The 25,143-nt window shown below is 36.4% G+C and overlaps 1 protein-coding gene across 3 annotated transcripts; it reads left to right on the forward strand.

The window, feature by feature from the left end:
- Positions 1 to 15: 15 nt before the first annotated feature.
- PEX1 (peroxisomal biogenesis factor 1) lies at positions 16 to 25,143 on the forward strand. 3 transcript variants are annotated; one of them, XM_057380942.1, is made up of 25 exons: positions 16 to 178; positions 2,109 to 2,252; positions 3,570 to 3,653; positions 3,886 to 4,000; positions 4,090 to 4,862; positions 6,406 to 6,525; positions 8,622 to 8,745; positions 9,024 to 9,133; positions 10,434 to 10,534; positions 11,303 to 11,486; positions 12,143 to 12,239; positions 13,266 to 13,436; positions 14,723 to 14,877; positions 15,947 to 16,136; positions 16,337 to 16,503; positions 17,290 to 17,424; positions 18,036 to 18,100; positions 18,955 to 19,097; positions 19,175 to 19,278; positions 20,158 to 20,334; positions 21,853 to 21,953; positions 22,041 to 22,083; positions 23,510 to 23,698; positions 24,038 to 24,168; positions 24,845 to 25,143. In XM_057380942.1, the coding sequence occupies exons 1-25, from the start codon at positions 62 to 64 to the stop codon at positions 24,927 to 24,929; spliced, it is 3,825 nt and encodes a 1,274-aa protein (XP_057236925.1). In that variant the 5' UTR covers positions 16 to 61; the 3' UTR covers positions 24,930 to 25,143. The 3 variants fall into 3 exon arrangements, with proteins under 3 accessions (XP_057236925.1, XP_057236923.1, XP_057236924.1); XM_057380940.1 differs by having other exon boundaries at positions 21,853 to 22,083; XM_057380941.1 differs by having other exon boundaries at positions 11,354 to 11,486; positions 21,853 to 22,083.

The raw sequence follows: 25,143 nt of genomic DNA on the forward strand, positions 1-25,143 counted from the left end.
CCGCGGGTAGGCAGGGCCGTGTCCGGGCGGAGCGGGCGCGCAGGGCCCGGCGGCCGCGGCCATGTGGGGCTCTGGTGACCCTGGTGGAGCCGCCGCCGCCACCATCGTCCTGAGCGGGACCCGCGACTGCTTCCTGCACCTGCCGSCCGCGCTGGCCTCGCTCCTCCGCCTGCAGCAGGTACCGGTGCGGCGCCCCTCGGGGCCCGGGCGGAGGGACACCTCAGGCAGGGAGGATTACGTGAGCGTACCCCTCCGCCCCCGCATCCTGTTCCCATGGCGACRCAGAGCTCTCCTCGCTTCCCTCACGACTCAGCCCTCCCCGCAGCCGGGACCCCTCACAGGGAGACATCGGGGAGCCCCTCATTCCCTCACCTACTGCGTGTCGTCATCCGTTCCTRATAAAACGCGGGAAAAAATGGAATTTATCTTCCCCAGCGTGGTCTGGCGCTGTGGGGGCGTCTCTGTTAGCACTCCCTATTTCATATCAGTTTTCACAGTAACTCGCCACCATTAAGCGATTAATGTGTAAATGTATAATTCAGGTAGGAGGTGAAGTGGTAAATCCACGAATCGACCTCATTCTTGGTGTACATAAATAGAATGTATCACTACAGAAAGGGACTCCCGTCATGCAGAGCCCTGCTGAGGACGTGGAGTCAATTGCACGGAGTGCACCTTACACTGTAAATAACATTTCACACGTGGAAACGGGAGGAGAGGCACTGTGTGCTTCTTGTGCCATGAGCATAGAACTAAGCCTGCCAGCAGAAAAGGGTGGGGAGTGGCAGGAATGAGCCGAGAAAGGTGCGAGCAGTGCTCAGGAGTCCTGGCACAGCCGCTCTGGGCCAGGCAGGCCTCCCTCGGCGCGGGTAACCTCCTGATTTCCCAAGGCCAAAAAGGACATTTCACAACAGGAAACAATCCAGGCGTGTAACAATCTACTCTTCAGTCTTTGAGGTAGTAGAAAGAGGTTGGTGGAACTGGAAGAAATGCAGTATTAAATATAAGCTTCATTTCAGCTGCAGTTTCTGAATGGTCTTCAGATCTGCTGTCAGGAGAGAGGAGAAAGGAGTGCAGTTGTTTTGAAGTCTTGTGTCATTCTGAACGTCATTTGTTGTGGACTCTGGCTTTTGCTTAGCCTGAGCTGCAAAATTAAAAGAGAGGATCTCTGAAAGCTTGATAGAAATAGCGTATTGAATACATCTAGTGAATAAGAATGTTTAAAAGGGGATAAATGAACCCAAATTTTAGAAGATATTAGATAAGTGAATGACAAAATGTTGTACAAACCTCAATGTTGTGTGAAGATTRRACACTCAGAGTGATGCTTTATATGTGGGAATACAGGGAATGAAATGTTAGGTTTGATAAAAGAATTTTGGAACCACTGTAGATAGCCTCTGAAAATGTTCTCAGATGTTACAAAAAAAAGTCAAATATACTTGAAATTATTAGAATACAGTTGAGGAAGAACAAAACATCAGAGTGTTAACAAGCAAATCTGTGGTATATCCACAGTTACTTAGTCTTGATCACTAGATTTTCACAAAAATTGTAACTTTTAAAAAACTACGGMAAGTATCAGTTGAATGACATCATGTAAGATACAGTGTCTTCATGGAAACTGATGGTACTGAGATTCTTCAGTTTGAAATCAAAATACGTGGGCAGTTCTGAAACAGATTGATGAAATCATTTTGGTCTCAGTTAATGTRAGTTTTGACTTATTTTGTCACAGAAGCACTCTTGGACACCATGTAAATGTTACAATTTTTGTGAAATCAAAGTCTAAGTTTATTTCTTTTCCTTATTTGGGAAATACAAATGTACAGTTACACATTTCTGTAAAATATTTTTTGATGCACTATAATTGCAGAAGAAAGAAAAAAGAGTTAATTTTCTTACTTAAAAATGATCCATAAAAATAAAAGGCTGCTTAAGAATTGAAACCAACATGCACTTCCTTGTTGAGAGTTGTGCAAACAAGGTGTAAAATACAGATGATATCTTTAATTCCTTTGAGCTCTCTAATCAATATGTTTCGGTTGTCTWATAGTTGTCTTACTTAGCTTGTTTTCTATTAATTTATTTTGCTTTTAAACTCATAGGGCCAAGCTGTGAAAGTATGCTGTGGTCATCAGCCTATATTTTTGAGCTGGATGGAAATCAGGCATCGAAGTCACCAGGGTGAAAATATTGCAGAGATTAACAGACATTTGGCAGAGAAACTTGGCATCACAGATGGAGAACAGGTTTGAAATGCTGKTTTTTTTCTATTTAAATAGAGCATACTGGAAGTGAAAAGGTAGTGCTTCACAAGTTAGCTGACCTTGTTTTGTGTRTTTGGACAGTTTCTTCATTTAAATCTGCTCATGAGAAAAGTTAAGTGTCATGAAATGTCTTGAACATTAGAAGATTTSSTCATTAAATCATTATCAATTGCCTAAAAGATTTTAGGGTAGGCTTGTGGGTAGGTCTCTGCAGAGCTGGAGTGACTATCTTCAGTGAGACTAATTTTAAGTAAATACAGTTTTCAACAATTTGGGAATTGGAATATTTTGCTTGGAATTCTTGTTGTTTCCAAGTAACTGTTATTTCCCACATATTCTTGTTTAATTTATTTGGGGTTTATATTTTCATTCCTTTGTTGCCCCTTCACTATATGTCCCTGTGTGTCTTTTCTCTTGGAATATGTATATTCACATCTTATAAATGTGTATAAATTCACCTCTTGTATAGTCATCTCTARCTCTTGAACATTCTGTTAAACTGCTCATAAACAAATGTTTCATTGAGCAAAAGTTACTCTCAATTATTACTTCAAACTAAGACCGTAGAGGAACTCAGAATTGATTGTTAYTTTTATAAAAGATGACCTGATCTCCTGATCTAATTCTCTCAGAATTATRTCCTCCTCTCAGAATCTCTAGAAGGTAACTAGTTTTCTCTTAGGAAAAAAATTAATGATATTTCTTTGAAAATTAATTGCAAGATGATGTYTGAAAACTGTTATTCTTTGGCAATAACTGACTTTTGAAGTATATATTTAATGTGTTCTGAGAGACCTAAGCCACAATAGCTTTTACTGTTCTTCCTGATAACATAGGACATTAAAACTGTTCTCTGGAGGTGGGACCATTTCCTATAAAACAGTTCATTAAGGATCTGGTTTGCTTTTCTACTGAACTTTTTTCTTATTTTTCAGCTGGTTTTGCATTGTCTAAATTTGTGCAAAAGTCAATGGGTTTTTCATCTTTCTGAAGTCTCGGAGATTTAAAAATAAAGATTAAAAAATGAAAAGATGGTTATGGGATTAAGGTATATTAAAAATTGATTGTTGTCATCTGATACAGCTCCTGGTACTTTTCACATTCACTCTTTATTGTCATCCCCAAGTCCTGTCCATTGAGCATTCATCTGCTAATGAATTACTTAGTGTCATTAAGATGGTTGTATTCCAAGATCTGAAAGCATAATAAAGGAGATGTCAATTTTCTAGTTGAAATAAAGACAGAGCTTTTATATATTTAAAAATAAGAAGTTAAGCATTTTGGTATTAATTTTGCCAGGTATTTCTTGAAGCCTGTTCCCACGTATCCTCCTGTCAGCAAGTAGAAGTGGAACCACTCACAGCAGATGATTGGGAAATTCTGGTAATAAAATTCCTTCCACTGTTCATGTTTTTGTCTTACAGACAACAGAGATTCTGACTCAAGCAGTTCAGTTTCCATTGTTTTCAGCCTTTAAGAAAATACTAAATGTGGTGGAGTTTAATTGTATTTTATATTTCAAAATGTATATTAGAAAGAGACGTATATGTTTTCTTTAAAGAAATATTAAAAATGTATGCAGCATTTAATTTCTAATGGTATTACATTTCCCCAGGAACTTCATGCTTCCTCTCTTGAAAGACATCTTCTTGACCAAATTCGAGTGGTGTTTCCAAGAGCCGTCTTTCCTGTCTGGGTTGAACAGCACACCCATGTTTACATCAGAATCGGTAAGCAGTGGCAAATGCTCTCAGGGCACCTCCAGGAAGCTGTTTTGCAGGAGTGGATGCATTCATTATCATCTTTTGTTCATACTTAGGTACACTTGTGCCAGCAGCCCCATATGGGAGATTAGAGCCATGCACAGAGCTTCTGGTATGTCCCAAAACACACGGACCTGAGGAGAATATCACCAGCACACCTTCCACAGAAAGTGACATTCTGCTCAAAAATTTTGTGAAAAAAAACATGGAGCAAGAAGAAACGTTAAAGGATCCTTTTGCAAAACAACCTTACTTAAAGCCTGGAGTCCTTGAACAGAGTAAGGCTGATGTAAACGTGACATTTGGCTCAAATGTTCTCCCAAATATATGGAATTTCATAGGGAACATTTTCTCTAATACATCTGAGCAGAARCAAAAGACGTCATGTGATAACAATGAAATGAGCACCTTCAAAGACAAGCTGCTGAACTTAATTCACGTGGATTCCATTTTTAGAGTATGTCAGTCCCAGCCTCCCAGCGTAGAGAATGTATCCACCACTCATGCATTTCTGAAATGCAATGCTGTTCACGTCTTTCCATGGAATTTAGAATATATTGATTTGGATCCAAATCCTGTAGTATCTTACGGGAAAATTAATGAGCTGCTTTCTCCGAGACAGCGTCATCAAGAAGCAAAACAAAATCTGCCACCTGAAAAGCAAAATCATTTGACTAGTACACAAGATAAAAATTCTTTGAATTCTAATAGCAGTCAAGCATCCAGTGAGGGATCTGTTGTTCAAATCGTTTGGAATGGATTTGAAGACCTAAAGAGTGTCATAGAGTATGGCCACAATGGGGAAGCCTTGCATGTTGGAAGAGTTTGGGTCAGTTGGAGCATACTATGTTTTGGGCTTTTTATGTTATATTTTCTATTGGATAGTTGTGAACTGGCTACTTAATATGCGGTTTTGGGCTGTAGACTTTGTGTTAATCTCTGGATTAGAATTAGAATCAAATACTGTTTGTTGGAGCTGTGCTTTGCACTCATTCTGGACTGCATTACTTGCCATCATCCTCCAGGGTGTACAGTGTACTCTGAGTTTCTGCACACTTAGCATTTTTACACTAATGAGCAAACTTCTTCAGCATTTCTGAAGGGAATATATGCTTTCTTCACAATCTGTAATTAGCCATTGTATTAACAAGAACGTGGAAGTCTCTATTTACATATATTCAGTACTGCATAATAAAACTCTTCATCAGTTAACTTCAAAATGTGCCTTGCACCTTAGGGGTCATCAAACTGTAAAGTAATGGGATCACGTGTCCTAGTGCTACATGATGTTTGTGAGTCCTTTTATATACACTTTAAAATACATCTTAAAAGTTAATGTCAAATAACCAGCTTGTGTAATTTAAACTGTTTTAGTTTTTTCATGCCATTTTGCAAGGTGACACAAATCCTGGTGCGGAGATACTGGTGTTTCAGCTTGTTCTGACAGAACTGCTGCCTGATGATGTTCTTTCTTTCCTGGAAGCACATGTGGGATCAACGAAGAAAAAAAGAAAAGAAAAGAAAAGAAAAGAAAAACCCACAAAAAAACCCCAACCAAACAACAAAGAGCAAAACAAACAAACAAAACCACAAAAAAACCCAACAAAACAAAACAAAAAAAATTCAAAACATTATAAAAAAAAATTGCTCAAAAGCACCATTTGATTATTTTGACATAATGCCTTTCTCACCATTCAATTGTTAGTGTGTTAAGAATGAGAGCAAGAGCCTGCAGTGGTATTTGCCACAAAATCTTTTGACAGAATTAATAATTTTCTGGATGGCAGCTATCATAAAGTCTCTCAGAGTAAATAAATACTTACGAAAAGTTTTCAAATTGGTGTAAATTTAAAATATCATGGATTAATTGAAAAGGAGTTTCCTTAAAAGGGCAAACTGACTAGTATGATTTAGGGAGACTGGATTTTCTCTCTCTCTGCTGCAGGTCTGCTTAGTTCTGGTCTCTAATGGCTTACGTATTTACCCACCCATGTAAAAATAATTTTAATCAGCAAATGAAGTTAAATTGTTGTGTTTCTCGTATACTAAGAGCATTCTTGCAATGTTTTAAGAACTCCTCCTAGTTCTTCTTTTTGTAGCTTTTGGGTTTTATTTGAAGAAGCTGTATTTATTTTGAAGGTCAGCTGTAGTGAGCACTTTCACAAACAGGATGGAAGGTAATTAGAGGTGTGCATTAAGAGTAAGGTTTGGATATGACTGTCAATTTTATGAATTCCTTCCTAATTCTCTTGATCAGTGATCAAATACAGAGGTTCCATTAGTGATGAAGAAATTGATGTAATGTTATATATGCATTGTTATAACTAGTTTGCTTTTTAATACTTCCCTTTTTTTGCTTTTAAATATTTCAGATTCCAGATGATTTGAGAAAAAAACTACGTATCGAAATACATTCAACAGTCCGAATTAAGTCAGTTGAATCTGTTCCTAAAATTCCTGTATCTCTCACACTGCATCCCAAACAGAACTTAGTGAGTTGATATTCTTGGTCACRTATTTGTTCATATATTGGAAAACTGTTAATGTTGCTGTGGTCAAATTGGGGAGGGTTATGTTTATTTGTTTGATTTGTTACATGATGATTTGGAAGTTGACTGTTGTTGACTATGGACATAATTCCAAAGGAATTTCTTTTTTGTATAATTCCTTGTTTGTTCTTTTTATTATGTAAGTTTAAGTTAATAGATTGCTATGATCTACTTAAACAGAGCTTATCTAGTGTTTGTCTTTTGAGCAACGTACTGTAAACATTCAGCCATTAAATTTTGGGTTGCTCTTGGTAGATAACTCCAAATAGTTAGGCATGTTAATTGTAATTATTTTCTATTTAAAGGAACTGATAGATGTCAGAGAAGATTGAGCTGTTGAATTTTGATTCGTTTCCTGATGCTGTTAAAGGATATAGCACCTTTAAATCATAGGGTTTTCCATTATTCTCGAATTGTGAGAATTTCTGATGTCTTTCTTATTAAACATTATGCTGACATGAAGGAGAAATGGCATTGGTAGGGAAAAGACAGATTTTTTGTTAAATTAGMTCTCAAATATAAAGAGTCACTGTCAAAATAGCAACAATAATCAACAGTTTTGCGTCAGACCTTCCATTTGAAGTACATTAATATGGGTTCAAACCTAGCAAATGGTAAGTGTATATATTTAAGCCTATTAAAACAAACACAAAAAAGAAAAAAGAATCATAGCATTAAGCAGTAAATATCCAAGTCTTCTGGGACTTCAATATTARGTCTTCTGGAAGAAGACATGCTTAAATTTTCCCAATGCTTCAATGTCCAGACAATTGTAGKGAACTTGGCATGACTTGTATGYGSTGGTTAGTTTTTTACTTTMTTTTTTCTTTTTTTCATGTTAAATATTTAATTTTTTAGAGTTATATCATTGAATCCCTCTGTTTTCCTGTAGGTGAGACATATTCTGAGTGAGCATCTGTGATRCTAGGGACATATTTAGTACCAGTTCTCCATCAGATGTATCTTTGGAATTATGTATTTCTTCATAATTTGTGTGATACTTTCTTTATACTATACACTGGCCTGATTATTTCCCATCTTAGCTCCCCCTCAAAACTTTAAATATAGCATTTACCATCATAACAAGGCTTAGGTGGGTTTGTTCTTGATCCCCAGTATTCTAACTTGGTTTCTTACCTACAGAAYTGCTTTATTTCTTTCTATATTGGAGATAAAAGAATTATTAGTTCGAATTGATGATCCTTGTCTCTTCTAACTCAGAAAATTCTTGATATTCTGGCAGTAATCTGCTAAAATCGTAAAAAAAACCCAATTATTTTGTTTTTGTATATTCTAAATACAAATTTCTCCTTTTCCTTTCTAATTCAGTAAAAGTTTTTTTTAGTTTTTAGAAAAAAGTCAGACAAATGCTTTAAAATGTTTGCAGTTTTTTTTCAATTTCCTTTCTAAACACTGCTTCCAGGATCTTCATTAATTCCTCCTTTTCTACATKGGAATTATGCATCCATGATTAGGAATTTAGCCAAGAGATATGGGATCTAGACTCAATTTCTTTTCCTATTCCATTTATCTAGGTGATCTGGAATAAGTTGCTTGGTCTCTGAAGTTTGTTGTTGATGCCCCTGAACTGGATGAGCACTGGATTCTTTTTATAGGAAAGGGTATCGGGAAGAGAGGAGTCTAGTGAGCACCTGAAATAAGTCATGGGTCRATATCGGCACATATGTTCAAACCCYGGGTCTGAGCAGTGCCCTTGGGTCTGGAGAGACATATAAGTAAAACAAAACCAAAAGCTTTTCCTTGCCTTCATGTCAGTGTTCCAAAGAAAAACTATTTAGAGGTAGTTTAATACTCAGCTGTGGCTGTAGCAGGGGCTACCTAGGTGCTGTCCTTAGAGCAGTTGGTAGAAATGGTGTTTATTGGCAAAATGCTGTTTTTTAAGTGAATAAAACTCTTACATCTTCTTTCATCTCTCTGCTGCCATAAGAGAAACCAATGCCTCATGCATAGGAAGAAAACATTTTTACTTATTAACACCTGGTTTTGTTTTATTTACCTCTTCCCTTTTCGTTATTTAGCATGAAGATATACGTGAAGATGATGTTAAATGTGCATTTAGTTCTTGGCTGCAGGATTCTACTCCTGATGATCACCCATGGCTAATGACAAGCACAGACTGCATACRTCTGTCTGTTAAAGAAGGCAAGGATAAACTGTCCTGTCTTTTATGGAATTTACTTAGACAGTRTACCACTGAATTTCTGTATAYRCCTTTTAACATAATTGATACCTCTRTACWCTGAAAGTGTAAGCTTGGTTTCCCTTTTCTTTCCATTAGAGTTACCTTTGAATAATTATTAAYCTTTTTTATTCTTTCATTTTGGATTATATTGTAGTAATATTCTAATCTATTTTATCTTGTGAGGAATGAAAACTGAATTTATTTGGAATTTAAATAGTTGTGCATTGTGTATTTACAGGAATGGAAGAGTTTGTCCTTACTGCAGCACATCCCATGGACACTGAAGAAAATAAGTCTGAGAATATTTTTATATTGAGTCCCAGTTTGCTGCAAAAGACAAATATACAAGTAAATATCACATAGTATCAGGTATCAARTAATTTAAATTGTTATACTAGTTTAAAATATATCGCATTTTGTGTATAACATTTCAGTTTCCGTTTAAAGTAAATAATGTGAGTCTATTTGTTAAATTATATCTTTATTCTTTATGTTATATTGTAGCTTAAGGCCCTGCTGGGATTCCAAGCATGCCATGTTTGTTACTAAGTTTCATAGTCCACATCAAACTCTCAGAGAGGAATGTCAGTACTAAGTTTGAACATCATTATGCTTACTTGTTATGTGTACCATCCCTATACTTCGTTGTTGTTTCCCTTGGTAACTACACCACTTCTCMRTGTATCTGGCAGAAACAGTAGCTTGTTCTGACAAAGATGAGACATATTTCCCATTCAAACCTACCACATTGACCCTGCCGTTTCTCTGATATAGTTTCTGTGCCTTCTATTTCTTCCATATTCCATTTCTTAGGAGAATAAATATTTCTGACCAATTATAGGATTACTGGTTCCATTAGTAATTCTGGTTGAACCAGTGCCCATGATTTCAGAATATAGTTACACAAGTAGGATAATGTTTGGGTTTTTTTTTTTTTTTTTTTTTTTAAACATACAGTGAAATTTTAATGGACAATTAAGGTGTTGTTTGGCTGTTCAGAATAGAATTTGTCTGCAAAATTTAGAATTGCTGTTAAGGAAAAAAGAGCTTCCTTTTGCTAGTAGTAAAGTACAAGAAGGCTTCTGGAAATTGTTCTAGTGACTGGTACTRAGATTAAAGAGCAAAATGCATTTCTTAATAGCAGTGTCAACATCTCCTAGTAGCGTGTTCTTACCTGTGAACCTCTGTAACCCYTGTTTGCCTGCCTAGCTCTCCATACTAGCTCCCTGGTGAACAAGATTGAAAAATTTATACCAGGTGTTTTGTCAAGTTACTTTTCTCCCAGTCAGATGCCTGACCTATTTTACCATTCTGCTTTATGAGCTCTCTTGCCAGCACAACAGGGGATGGCAAAGGAGAAGGAACAAGGTGCAGATAGGGAAAGAGGCAGTGGGCTGCACRATCTGGTATTAGCAACACTTGGCCCGCTATCTAATCTTACATTATTAAATCATTGTCAATACCAGATTGTATTTTGGAAGTAGCTGTATCCCATTTCACCTATGCACTTTTCTTTCAAGCACAGTARGCATCAGCAAAGCATAYATGCAGCATTTTCTTTTYACAATKCMAGAAATGGCYATAGTCACTTCATACCCTTTTTCTRTAGTTATATYTAATCTAATGTCCTTAYTCTCCTTTSTYGTAGGTTCTTTTACATCCTGTAAGTAGAAAAGCTGATGATGACAGCCAGCCACCTCTACCTTATAGAGACAAGAATCTTCCATACCACAAACTAAGCGATTTAGGGTGAGGCATTTTTCATAGAAAAAAACATAGGAGGGAATGGGAATGAGAATTAGAAAAAAAAATAACATTGGTGGAAATGCAGATTTTTTTAAAAACTATGCCTGATCTAAGCAAAACTCTGCATTATTTTGCTTGTGTCAGGTTCAGAGTTTATCCTAGTTCATGCAGATGGTTGATTTTGTCCTTGAATGGTCTTACTGCAGTGAATAGAAAACTTCATGTGTAGAAAGGTACTCATATACTGAAAATTTCAGCATGTTTTTCAGTGGGATGGAGGGTCTGAGAACTGAGACTGGCTCAGAATGGAAACTTAGAGTTTTAAAAGAAATACKGATAGTTTAGCAGTTCTTGCTGTTCTAAGCTGTGTGAACAGACTTCTGCATAGCAGCACAGGATAGTGGGGTGGTTTTAGCTGAGGTGCTCAAATGAAACAGAATTTATAAGTTGCAGTCTGCCAGTCCTTGTCGCCCAGTAACTTCAACCTCATTACTTTTTCAACTACATTTAATAGTAAGAATCTCAAAGAACTGTGGTCCCTAAAAGTTTCATCTGAATCATCAGCTGAGGAGAGAAATGGAGAGTGCTGTGGTCATCAATGCACGGGAAAACAGTGGTACTGTGTAGCAAATGTGAAGTAGGGATGGGGCAGAGGAGGCTTGAGAGGCTTGGAGTATTGTGATAGTGTGCTGTCAGTGCTGGGAAAGGCGACTGGAAAACTATCTGTCAGCGTTCTAATTTCCTCACAGTGCAACCTTTTACTGCCTACAGAGCGTGCACTGATGCTACCCTAGGCCATTTAACTTTTCCTTTACCCTACAGAGGGGTGGACAAATTAGGAACATCTTTGTTTGAACACGTAAGCCACAGTCTTCTGGGGCGTCCTTTATCTCAAAAGCTGGCTGCTATTGCTGTGGGACTGCGAAGTGGAGGGGTGCTTCTCACAGGAGGAAAGGTACACACTTCTGCTTTCACCTTGCAAACCCTTGCACGTTGTTTCCTATAGTTTCAAAATGGTTGGCATTAGTTTTCTTTGACACCAGGCAAGTTCCAAAGAATAAAGAACAGGCTGAAAAAAAGAGCAGTTAATGGAACAGAGGTAATTCAGTAAAACATCACTCACACACATCTTTTTATATATGTGTGCATGTTAAAGATTGTTACCAATGCCGTTTCAATAGGGGATTAATCTACTTTGTGTTTATATTATGATAAACATCTCTTGTCTTTGAAGTATTTGGATGAAAATAAGCACATATTTTTTCTTGTGTTCTAACATAAATGGCACTGGAGTTGATACTGTTATTTAATACCATATGTCACTGAACCTAGGAGATGTCTTAACATTGAACTCAGTGGAATCAGAACACTGTGGAAGTATCCACTGACTTTCTCTTTTTTTCACAACAGGGCTTTGGTCCCTACCAAGTGATACAGAGTCAGAATATGAATACTTTCACTGTAAAGTGAAAGTAAATACTTTCACTGAGGAGTAAATCCAGTGCGTGTACAGTTTCCCCAGCTTGTTGACTGGTGCATATTGTGATTAAAACACAGAAACACAAGGAATTGGCTCTGTTAATTTAATATAGCTCATGTTTATTTTTGTAGGGAAGTGGAAAGTCAACATTAGCAAAGGCCATCTGCAAAGAAGCTTTTGCTAGACTGGATGCTCATGTAGAAGTAATTGATTGTAAACCTTTAAGAGGTATGATAATAGTTTTCTTTAATCTCCAATGTTTGCTKTATGATAAAGAGGCACAGTTATGATGTTACTGTATTTGGTCTGAGTAATTTTTTTAGTTTTTGCAAGGATATTTGATGCCTCACAATTAATATCTTTACCAGTCTGATGAAAATACAACTGCTCCAAGTTTATGTCACACTTCCGTCACTTTCTGTCCCACATACCACCATGAAATTCAAACCATGCTGGCCATGCTTGTTTCTAATTGTTACAAAATAGGAAGAAGTTACAAAAGTTGATCTGTGAGTTTTTTTCAGCTGTGCTAGCTGAAACAGGTATTTTGTTAACAAACCATGGGTGTTAAAGGATACCTGTACTAAGTGAAAAGATGATACAGGCACCAAAGAAGGATTGAACAACCAACTGAAACTTGATCTATGGTGGCATGTTCACTAACGTAGTGTATTTGGCAATAATCCTCTAACACTTGTGATTATAGATGATGAGATGACTCCTTAGGTTTTGTGAGTTCAGAACAAGTATTTTGAGAACTAAATAGGCTTTTTTCTGCTCTTGCATTTTACTGGCTTCTCTAATATTCAGCTGTTTTCGTACAGAGCCCTTATATTGCCTCACTATGTTCTTTTTGCTTAATTCCCTACTTAAGCTGGAGCTCCTTGCACCAGAGAAAATGGGAAAGATTGATAATGAGCTTGGTCTTTAGCCCTGGAAAATTCTTCCAATTGCAGGATTCTTTAGTAGCTATTGTAGAGTGCTGCTGATACTTTTCTGGTTTTAACCGTCTGGAAATTAGACTTGCAGGCCTCTGTGGCAGCTTGTGAAAGATCATTAATCTCATTTTAGAACATGTGGAACCATCTAGTATTTTGTGATTGAAGATGTGTACTGATTGTTGACTCTGGTTTAATGTTGGTATCTGGATTTATAGATGTAAAGTTAAGACAGACAAAACATTGTGAGCAAGATGTAGTCAGTCTGATCTTTTTTCCTGATATTTTCTGTCATTCTAATAGTATTTTGTTTTAGGAAAAAGATTAGTAAACATAAGGAAAAATGTGGAAGAAGCTTTTTTAGAGGCAGCATGGAGACAACCATCCATTMTTTTGATGGATGATCTTGATCACATTGTCGGAGTACCTTCTACACCAGAGCATGAGAACAGCCCTGAAACTGTTCAGAGCAATAGACTTGCTTATGGTAATACTGTGCTATCTGTGTCTGGATAAAAATATAATGCAACTTAGAATTTTTGTGCCTGAGTTGTACTGTACTACCTGAACAATTCTGTCTGTATCATTACTGCCTCTGGATCATGTGATATTCAGGCAGAGATYCACAAATTATGTTATCTAGGCTGGACCACTAGCCAAATCAAAAGAAATCACTATGGATCTTGGAGTAGCCCTTGCCAATGTACTTCTGTTGCTGCTGCTGCTGGTACTGCCTGCTGCCAGTACCACTGCCAGTGCTTGAGGCTTCTCCATTCTTTTTTATTGTTCATACACTCAAATATATTGCAATTAATTACAAATTGCAATGTGATGAATTAAAGATGAATCTTTAGCTGATAATTATTGATACTTTTTTTCCCCCTGTGATTATTATTTATAATTACATTGAAACATCAATTTGATCCTTGCTGATGTTTAGAACCAACTTCTTTTAGATAAGTACCAATTTCTTTATCATCCTATTTGGTGTACATTATAGAACCTCTGTTTTCTTTTACAATGTAATAGTCCACAAATGTTAAAAATAAGATGATCAATTATAGCTTGACATCGTGTATATGGTTTCCTTTTATTACCAAAAGTCTAGGCAGTGATAAGTTGCAAATTAAAATTAAATCTAAATGATCAAGATAAAGCCTTAGCAAAAATACCTTCCATTTCTTAGTTTAGTTTGAKGGAGTTAGCATAATTTTTTCTGAATTATTTTTGAAGTTCAGAAAATCTTACTATAATTTTTTTGTTTAAAATGTGCTCTTAAGTTACCTGCAGAATTGTTTGGGTTTCTTACTGCTTTTATTTAAAGGTATAATGCATACAAYAGTGCTTTATAGTTTTAAGGATTATTTCTTAAAGATCTACCTTGCATCTTTAATTTTTTACTTTTATGTATTACTTTTTTCCTAGAGTGCTTATTTTCTGGACTTAAAATCTGTTTTTCTTCTGGTACTTTTTTGTTCTGATAACTTTCCCCTTTATGTTTGCATGGAGAGAGTAATAGCACAGAAAAGTAGACGTCATCAGTGATGTTACAAAATCAGCTTTTAAAAAACACTTCTGATRGCATTTGCTTAATGGAATGTACTGTCCTTTTCACTATACCTTGTTTTTCCTAGTTTAAAAAAAACTGTAAACGTGGGAATAAAAATACTGTATTACAATGGTCTTATATTTTGTGTGCACTAATGCTGCTCTCCAGGGTTAGGGTTATTTTTGTTGTTTTGCAATTCATGCAGCAATATCTTCTGTGTTTAGTTTTAAAAGATCTGATGAAAGAAGTTATTTCCATGGGGAGTTTGATTGCAKTAATTGCCACAAGCCAGTCTGAACATTCCCTTCATCCTTCCCTGGTTTCAGCACAAGGAACTCACATATTTCAATGCTTCAAATGTATCCAATCTCCAGATCAGGTAAATTCAAATAAAAATGGTTAAAATATTGTTTGCCTTCTCAGCAGCCTCAAATACAATGCTGGAACAGCTGCAAAAATAGTATGTTACACCCAAAGATGAGAAAAAATCTGGAAATCTTAGAAGTTCTTTCCTGATACTTAAATACCTCAGAACTGACATCTGTCATWATAAAGTTCTTAGAAAATAAAAGTAATCCAGTGAAAACTCCAGTTGGCTCCACCCTTCAGTAGTAAAAGAAAGRTGTATTCATAGGACATTTCAGTTCAGTGTGAAACAACTCAGGTGGTCTAACACGGTGAGATTTGCATGTCTCCTTATCTGTAAGAGAATGCTAAAGGGGCTGCTTTGTAAAAACAGGTAATCAAGTTAGATAAATGAAATTAAGCATAAATATGTTTTTTCACAGCTCACTGAAATAAGTATRTCCCTAGAACATGTATTTTAAAATCTTTATTAAAATTAAATGTTAATTTCATGGGAAATTTTTAGATTTGTTTCCTATATTAACACTATCCCTTTACTTTTGAACATAGTTYAGTTTGAAAAGAAAAATGGGTAGAGAGAATGAGCAGTATTAACTTTTGTGCAGGAGAAAGCAGATACTTTGATACCCTTGTTTCCTAATGATGCATTTGTATTTAATATGAGTTGTACCTGTGTGCATGTTGTCGGTCACAGGCCAGCAATTAAAAACCATTGAGGAGGGAATGCTGTGTGAGATACAGTTTAACTTTCTCCCACTTCCTGCAAGTCTGCTTTTATTGTTTTTAATACTAATAYTCAAGTAAAGGAGAGACATCGCTGGAAAAGTCAAGATCTCAAAAGATACGAAATTATCTGAAAAGTTTTTATCTAGCACAATGTATTTAATCTCAAAAACATATTTGCTACTCATATTGACAAAATGAAAGGTGGTTTCTTTCCTGTGTTTTGTTATTTAAAGATTTGATGTTATGMAAAAATTTAAGGCAATTTTAGTAAGTCATACCTATTTACTCTTTGAATTCCCAAACTCCATATAAATAGTAAACTCAGTACACACTTGCTGCACAATCCTATTTTTCAGAAGCAAAGATGTGAAATGCTGTATTCCATAATAAAGAAGAAATTGAATTCTGATCCAAAGGACTTCTCTGATCTTGACCTCCAATGTGTTGCAAAGGAAACAGAAGGTTTTGTTGCTAGAGATTTTACTATGCTGGTTGATCGTGCCATTCATAACTGTGCTTCTAACCAGAATGCATTGGATCATGGTGGTATGTTGACAACAAAATCTCTTATTTCATAGTCTTACTTCTGTTATCCAAAACTGGTGGAATAATGCAGAAATAAACCCAGTTTTGATATTTTATGTTTAAAATTTGTTTAATTGTTACATATTGTGAGGAATTTCTTACTGGCAGTCTGTGCATTTGGGTTTTCTCAGGATTTTTTTTTTTTTTTTGTTATAAAGCAGATCTGAACCTGTCTACTGTGGATTTTCAGAAAGCTCTAAAAGATTTTACTCCATTAGCTCTGAGAAATGTCAACCTTCATAAACCTAAAGATCTTGGCTGGGACAGGATTGGTGGCTTAAAAGATGTGAAGCAAATGCTCAGGGATACCATCATGTTACCTGCAAAGGTACTAAGTTCTTTTAAATTAGTTACTTGAATTTTGTACATAATGTTAATAAGGAATAATTATTTTTTGAAGTGTGGCACAATGTTTGATAGRAAGATGACAGGCATGATTTTAAGCTACTTTTGTAGCTTTCCAGTCTTCAACTGTCCCCAGATACTGGAATCTTTCTCCTTCCCTTTCTTTTTTCAAATACAGATGGCAATGACTGAACTTTACTGCTGATCAAGTGTTGCTCTACAATATTGGAGTATTGCCACACTTGGTTGCAGGGTTTGTGACTGGACTCTGTAAAGACAACATTTGCAGCTCTCTTCTGCAGTGCTTTTGCAAGAGGAGTATTTTCTTTTGGATGAATGTGAATCCATCAATCTCTGTTTTACTTTGGCCTTTCTGCCTTACATAAAACTTGAACAATGAGATGAGCCATTGAGCATTGAATCTTCAGAGAAATAACTGAAGAGTATATGAAATCATTCAGTGATTAAGATAGGAATTTAGATCTACCAGTATGGACAATATAAAGCTCTAGTCTATCCCTATTCTGTCCTGTTTCCTCTTGTTAGAAAATCCCACTTGTTTGTATTTTGGGTACCTATTAAACCTAGGAACCTAAYTCAGCCCCAGGTAAACTAAAAACAGTCCAGATAAGCTGTTGGGATAATATTAGGGCTATAATAAATTAGATGCATTCTGTTTAGACAAAAATCTTTACTAGTCATTGGCATAACAGTATRTTATAGAATCCTTACTTATTTTGGAATATTTCACATTGAAACTCTTTCCTAGTATCCAGAATTATTTGCAAGCYTGCCCATACGACAGAGATCAGGAGTTTTGCTGTATGGAGCACCTGGAACAGGAAAAACACTGTTGGCAGGAGTGGTTGCGAGAGAGAGTGGGATGAATTTCATCAGCATCAAGGTAGCAAGATTTTAAGATTAATTGATTCATTTTACTAACTGAATGAAATAACTTTACATAATAACTGAAACTACGTGCTTGTGAKGGCAAAATATTAAAGTAAGAAACTCACATTTACATTTTGCTTGTCTCTGGATAGCTTTCTGGATAGCTGATTTCTGGAACTTTACAGTTTTATTACTCAGATGTTTTATGTATATTCATTCATTAGGCAGAATTATAAAATTTAATTAGGTGATGTTAGTTTCTCTTTTTTTTTGTTATAAAACCCCAGATTTTGGTTCCACTGGACAATGAAGTTGACCAATGTATTTTAAACATTCTTAAAATACAGTGTAAACCTTTGCCTTGTGATACTGTAACACATGTTCTGTTGTGGTATAAAAGTGGAAATTTTTGCTTTTACACAAACTCTTGAACTCTTGGAACTCTTGGAACTCTTGAAAAATTCTTCTGGTTTATCTAGAGCCCTTGTCTCTTCTGTTCAGAGATGCCAGTGTCTTGGTTGCAGGAAAATTCAGTCCAGTACACAAAATATATGCTGATGTTGAATTAGACATTATAACTAAGAAACATGTCATGARTGGTTTTTTCGGATTATGTTTTTTTAGGGTCCAGAGCTGCTCAGCAAATACATTGGAGCAAGTGAACAAGCRGTTCGAGATATCTTTAACAGGTTTGGTTTGTAAAGATTTGTGATGTTATCAACTAGTTTTGTTGGTTGAAGCAGAAAGAAAAGATTTTGTCGTCTGATGAGAGATATGGTCTTTTTTCAGATCATTAAAGCATCTGAAATAATCAGTTGTGCTGAGCCAGATGAGTTTATTTTGGCAAGTTCAACCTGGCCATCATTGTTTAAGAACTGCACATTTTGGCTCYATCAGGAGTGTGCTTTTGAAGCTGGACTCCCAGTTCTCTCATCTACAGTCCATTCAGCTACAGTCCATTAATTCACATCACAGGACTGTCATGGAAAACACATCCTGAATTGTTTTCAGATGATTCCAGAAGACAGCTGACTGTACTCCAAGTAGTAATGCACATTCAAAACACAGGGTGGTATTAGGCTTGGTATTGAGGTCCTCAATGCCAGTAGTTCTCTTTTGCAAATCTGCTCTTACTGGCCCACAGTGCTCATTAATGTCAACATATCCTACACAGCCTTTGCTTCTCWTTGTAGCATGTAGGCAGCCTTTTTTTAGATTTATATAAGCCAAGACCTCATCTGCAATGATTGGATTTTAGAGCTTTCATGTATATTAATATGACAGTCTAGCACTTCAGAATAAAATGAGTCCAAAGTATGAGCAGTGATTGTATTGCAATCCAGTTCTCCAGAACCTCATAAATTCTACAGAAAACAGATTTTCTGTTGTCATTAAATACAACTGTTCTCTGAAGCAAAAAGCAATTTTTAATATTTCTAAATATTTTTTAATATTTCTAAATATTATTTATTTCTTAACAATTGTACCTGTGAATGAAACATAAACAGACTATAAGTATTGCTTTTCTTTTTTTCCCTTTTAGAGCTCAGGCAGCTAAGCCTTGTATTGTTTTCTTTGATGAGTTTGATTCTATTGCTCCTCGCCGAGGTCAYGACAACACAGGAGTCACCGACCGAGTGGTTAATCAGCTGTTGACTCAGTTAGATGGTGTGGAAGGCTTGCAAGGTATCAATTCACCTGTGTGCTCCCTTTTTTACAGAAGTTTAGCAGATGTTAATGGCATTTTTCTGCCCTTTCCTAAGGGGTTTATGTGCTAGCTGCTACCAGTCGCCCGGATTTGATTGACCCTGCTTTGTTAAGGCCAGGTCGACTGGATAAGTGCCTGTACTGTCCACCTCCTGATCAGGTGAGGAAACAAGTAATTTCACATGAGAGGCAAGGGAAGAATCAAACTAATGGGCTTTATTCTCCTTTTCTTTATGTGTAGTGGCATTTCAAACCTGGAAAAAGTGGACTTGATTGCCCAGCTCCAATTAYACAGCAGTATAAAGTCACTGATTTTAATGTCACATTAAACTGGGGAAAGAAAATACTGTTTATCACAGTCTTCAGGATCAAGTCATATCCTGTGGATCTAGCTGATTTTAAATTAAAAATCTAAASAGGAAATTAATCTGCAGAAATAAATTGGATCCAATGCAATGTGTATAATGTTCTCCATCTTTCTTCAAACTATRGGTCTAGTGGATATGCCATTTGCTTAAACCATAGCCAGTCCTTTGAGGCTGTACAATGATCTTTGATTCCCCATTTTATGAGAAAAGATGAGCACTGTTCGTTTTCAGATTAGTTCACACATTTAAGAAATTCCACATAATTTCATTCTGAAACCAATGTGATGACCTGTGCCTTAAGAGCATAGATATACTCTTTTCTTTTTTCCTTTTTTTTCTATTTTAAACTTCTAGTTTAGAGTAAGATCATCCAGGTCAACAGAAGTTTTTTACATCCATCATACATCTCTTTATGAAGGGACATATGTGGAGCAGGACTCACCTTCATTATTTTTATGTATTTCATATATAAAAATCCCAGATAATGACTGGGTATATTAGAGAAATCTACTCTCTGTATACTGCATTTAGTTAGGGTAGTATCTTCTTAAAAAAGAGGTTTCCTCCCTCAGAGAGCAAGTGACTGGTGATAGGGACAAAGCACCATCCTAACAATCAGGACAAGAAAAATAACAGGTTGGTTTACTGACTTYTTTTCTCCTTTTTTACAGAATTCACGCTATGAAATCTTAAAGGCTCTCAGTCATTCCCTATCGTTGGCAAACGATGTGGACTTTCAGGATTTGGCAGCAAAAACAGAACAGTTCACAGGAGCTGACCTRAAAGCTTTGCTATACAATGCCCAATTAGAGGCAATCCATACTAATTTAAATTTAAGTTTAACACAGGTAAATAAAAGATATAAAAGAAGTCTCTCCTCYTTGTTTTTATGTTCATATATTTGAAAGGGTTAATTGCATCCATGGGGTTTTTTTCCAGCAAAATTTTGTTTTCTTATATTTTTATACAGAGGATTAATGTTTTAATATGTTTGCAGAAAAATACAATAATAATGTAACAAATTGGTTTAAATACTTCTTAAACACAAGATTTTTCTCACTTCATGATAGGTGTTTGTCGTTAAATAGATAAATGTAAATCCAAATGAGATTGATCSTTACAGTTGAGAGGACCAACCAACAGATTGATAGGAGGGATCCCACACAAAGTTTCTTTGGAGCAGACAGCAAATTCAGTTTTGAGTTGGCACATTTTGGATGATGGAGGRAATGAGAAATTGGTGGGTTTTTGGGATTCATTCCAACAGATTGGGTTTGATTGAGGTCAGGAGAGAAGTAGCAAGAGGATGGCAATATCTGAAATGGCCGGCTCTGGTTCATCTTCCAGGCACCAGTTTCTACTTGAACTTCCAAAATACAGGAGCCCACTCTTGGTTTGTGCCCTTCATGTGGCTGACAAATCCTTCCTCTTTTAGCCTCTGTTCAGCCACCTCTCTTCACATTTTTAATGCCTGTCCTCTGGTTCTATCTGGAAAGGGTCAGGTATGGCTTCCCCTACTCGGAGGCCAAAGGGCCAGGGGTCAGGGGTGCAAGTCAAGGGGAGGCTGTTGAATTCTTTTTGCCCCAGCTGTYACCAAGGAATTGRGGTCTGAGGATGCTACTCTTGKTATTGAGAGGGATCTCCAGCATGYCTTCCCTAACATTCTGTGCATTTGTAGCATCAGTAAGTTGTTGCTACCTCATGATTATCCAGCATAGGAAGAGGTGCTTGTCTGAAGCAGTGGCCTCTAGAATGGTGTGCACACACCAGAGAGAGCACAAAGCAGTCCATTGATATGCAGGAAGAAAATATTAGAACTTCARTGGTACATGTGTATAACTTACAAAGATGCATTTGCCTGGTAGAGTGTGCTCAGAAATTTTTGACTATCGAGGTGTACAATTAAAGAAGTTTGCAGGYCCCAGTCTAAAGCAACAATACTCCTTTCCACATCAGCATTTAAAATGTGCTGTCTATGACTGAGTACAGCAATTAGGCACTATAAAAGTAGACTTCAGTTCTCCTAGAGCCTTTCACCCAAGAAAATAATTTGCTTGGAGGGTAAGGTTGAGACAGAAGTGGTACAGTTCTACAACACAACAYATATATTAAGTTTCCCAACAGTTGCTACTACTTGAGAGTGTGAGAGAGTGAAAACAATAAAATTATCTCCTGAAATTATTTTTCTAGCATGAAGACAGAAAGTTCTGCTTGAAGGTATTGGATTTTAGCAAAATATTTGGAAATACAGAAGGAAATTACTACTAGAGTCAAATTGATACTCTTTTGCACTGTATATGAAATCTTTTCATGTATTTTAGATTGTTTTTGTTATGAGTTAACTCTGGTAATGTTCTTTTTTACAGGATTTTGGATCTAGTTCTGATAGTGACTTCAGTCTCTCTTCCATGGTTTTTCTAAACCACAGCAGTGGCTCAGACGATTCAGCAATAGATGGAGAAGCAGGGTTAGAGCAATCTCTTATTTCTTTAGACATTTCTGACTTGCTTCCTGAAGATCCAAGGTCTAACATGTATCGTATTTATTTCGGAAGCTCTTATGAGTCAGAGCTGGGAAATGGAACTCCTTCAGAACTGGTAAATTACTTAGTGTTTTGAATTTTCTAAATATTATTAGTTGAGAAGCAGAAAACCCATACCATTTGCCTGGTTCAGTTTATGAATACAATTATGTTTGCTTTGACCTTCAAACTGTCTTCACATTATACTTAGTAGTCCATGTGGGGAAGGGGGTGGAAGGATGTGATCTGAGAAAATATAATATGGACTCCTCTGCAACCTTGCAGGACGTTAAAATCAAAATCCCAGRATACTGCTTAATACCTTGTAATTAAGCAAAATGCATTCATACTAGATTTTACTCTCTGATTAAATGACTTTTTCCCTTCCAGTATTTAACACTAAAACAGTTTTCGACTTTTTGGTGGTTTGTTTGTTGTTTTTTCTTTAACTTAGTTTTATTTCTAAAGAATGACCATCCAGCTTTCAAGAATTAAGTTATRATCTCAAGAATCAATGAGAGTTTCCAATATATGTACTAACAGAATAATCAGACCRTATAATTRTGTAAAGAACCGRCCTAAGTCTTAACTTCCATCAYTGTCCTTAAGAATCATAATTCCTGATGTTGTAGTATCATGGTGCACAGAAAGCATGTTCTCTGGCCAGTTTGCAGGTAGGGATGTGCAGGTTGGCTGCCCAACACCTGCACAGTGATCAGCTCCCCTCTTGGCTCACTGGTCAACAGAACAGGATATGCTGCCTCTGAGCTCCTTACAGTGAATGGATGATTTCAGATTTGAGTGTGATCCATGGGAAATTCATTTTCAAAATCAGTTGTAGAACTGTTACTACAAGCAGTAATCCAATTTCGTAGACTCTTGTTTGCAAAACTGTCTTGCATTGATTCTTAAAGCCAAGAATAACTTACCTTGACAACTSGAGAAGCAATTGCTGACTGCTAAGGTACTCTGGTATATTTTMTCTTGCTTTATGGATGATATAGTATATCTTTAGAGACTTAGTTTTCTGTGAAAATTCTTCAGCAAAGATTCTACAAGGACTTTGATCTCTCAAAGTTGTTGAATTTGAAAGGTGTGTATTTCATCAAGTGCATAGAGGATTTGGAGGTGATGAATATTTAAATTCCAAAGCTAACTRCATAAACTGGCCCAGATTTCAGAACCACTGATTTTCATAAGTAACTAAAGCGATAGACTTAGAARACCTTTGTTCTTTCTGAGATGGGCCACTGTGAAAATACTTAGATACTTACCGGACATGAAACACTTCATTTTCAAATTTGGTCTTTTGCCCAAAAACYTTGGCATATTAATCTAAATATTTCTGTTCAAAAAAATTATGTATGTAATGTACTTTAAAGAGAGAGTACTCTTTTTGGCAGTGCAGGCAAGCTTACCTTGAATGGTAGGCTAATTCCTAATGACAGAGTTGCTCTTGAATCCATAATGAGTTAATGTATTTTTCCTTTTGATCAATTTAGAGCTCTCTGTGTTTGTCCGGTCCAAACTCCATGAGTTACGACTTTACCAGCATTACTCAGAGAGATGTTGCATCCTCACAACCTGCAATGCTTAGAGCAGCTTCTCAAGAAGGCTCCCTGGAGAACCAGGAGCAGCAAGCAGAGCACCTGAAGACAGAAATGAAGGCCAATTACAGAAGCAAGAATGGRGTATGGCACTTTTTAAATTTTTTATTTAGTCTTAGCCCTTCTCTGTTGTTTTTCCACAGTTCTTGGTGTTTCAATAATTAATTTCTGCAATAATATTAARTATTATGTAACAAAAATAGCACAGATAAGTGATACTTAGTTTGAGGAAAGTAAGCCAGAAGTTARCATTCATATGKTTAAACAGTTATTTCTGTTACTTAYTAATACGGAGTGGGGGAAGTTGTGGCTGCATCTATAATAGTCTGTACATGTAATAAGGACATTCCATAGTTAATGATACTGATGACATTATGCTTCTGTAGAAATTTTTCATGGTCTGTTCATTACTCTCTTTTCAAGGAGGACAGCACCCTTAATCAGTCAGTGCTTCCCAAGACCACYTTAACTATTACCCAGTCTCATCTGATGACTGCTCTTCAGGGTATGAGACCGTCCATTACTCAGGAGGACTGGAAGCATTTTACTGAACTGTAAGTTTGGGGGTTTCAATTTTGAATTCAGTGGAGATTTGGTCTTACTCCTTAGACCACAGAAACACAATAGTTTTAAATCAATGTGGAGACTGGCAGCAGATAAGTGATAGCTTCTGACAGCAGCTTTTTAAGAAATACTAAGTTACATAGTGGGAAAGGGAAACTATTTTACCAATGAATTGTCTTCTCATTCATATAGGACCTAGAAATAACAGACCAAAATCACCTTGTATTATGTTAAGAGCTATACCAGTACAAAGAGGCTCTGTAAGTTTTAGAGCTAGGTCCTCTCTGCTCCCACTTAGTAGTAGCCCCTTCTATTTTGAAATTGCTGGAGTTTGACCCTTTGTAGTGGTTTTTSTGGGCTCATGTTTCAGAAAGGCAATAATCTGTAGAAGAGTAAACATGCCGAAAAGGATAATGTGTCTCCTTGGAGATCAAAAGGCAGGAGGAAAAGGGTACAGGGCAGAGAGCTCTCTGAGATAGATTTGTAAGTGAAATTTATCAGTGGAAACTCATCCAGGTACCCAGGTCTGAGGAGACAGGTACTCTTCATTTCCATAGAAATATATTTAAAGATCTGTAGTTCTGTGGTGCATTGATAAACATCTGAAGAGGCAAACACAAAAAATACATTTCATAAGAATTTGCTAATGTCTTTTTTTGTTTCCAGGTATGATAATTTTCAGAGTCCCAAGAAGAGGAAAGTACAGATTGGCTCAACATTGAAACCAGGACAAAAAATGACTCTAGCTTAGTAACTTGCAACTCTTGCTTGAAATTGCTAAGGTGTAACTGGAAATGACAAATGTAATTAAATCAGTTTATTTATATTCATATGGATTTAATGATGCAACAGTTGAAGAAAAGTTTCTTTTAAACTTACATGCTATAAAATTGTGTCACATTTTATTTTGAAGAAAATTGTCTTYCTTTAGATTGATATTAAATTTTTTGTGAGAACATCAGTTA

Source organism: Malurus melanocephalus, unplaced genomic scaffold, assembly GCF_030028575.1.
Source record: "Malurus melanocephalus ecotype Western Australia unplaced genomic scaffold, MMel_1.1 scaffold_483, whole genome shotgun sequence".
Lineage (NCBI taxonomy): Eukaryota > Metazoa > Chordata > Aves > Passeriformes > Maluridae > Malurus > Malurus melanocephalus.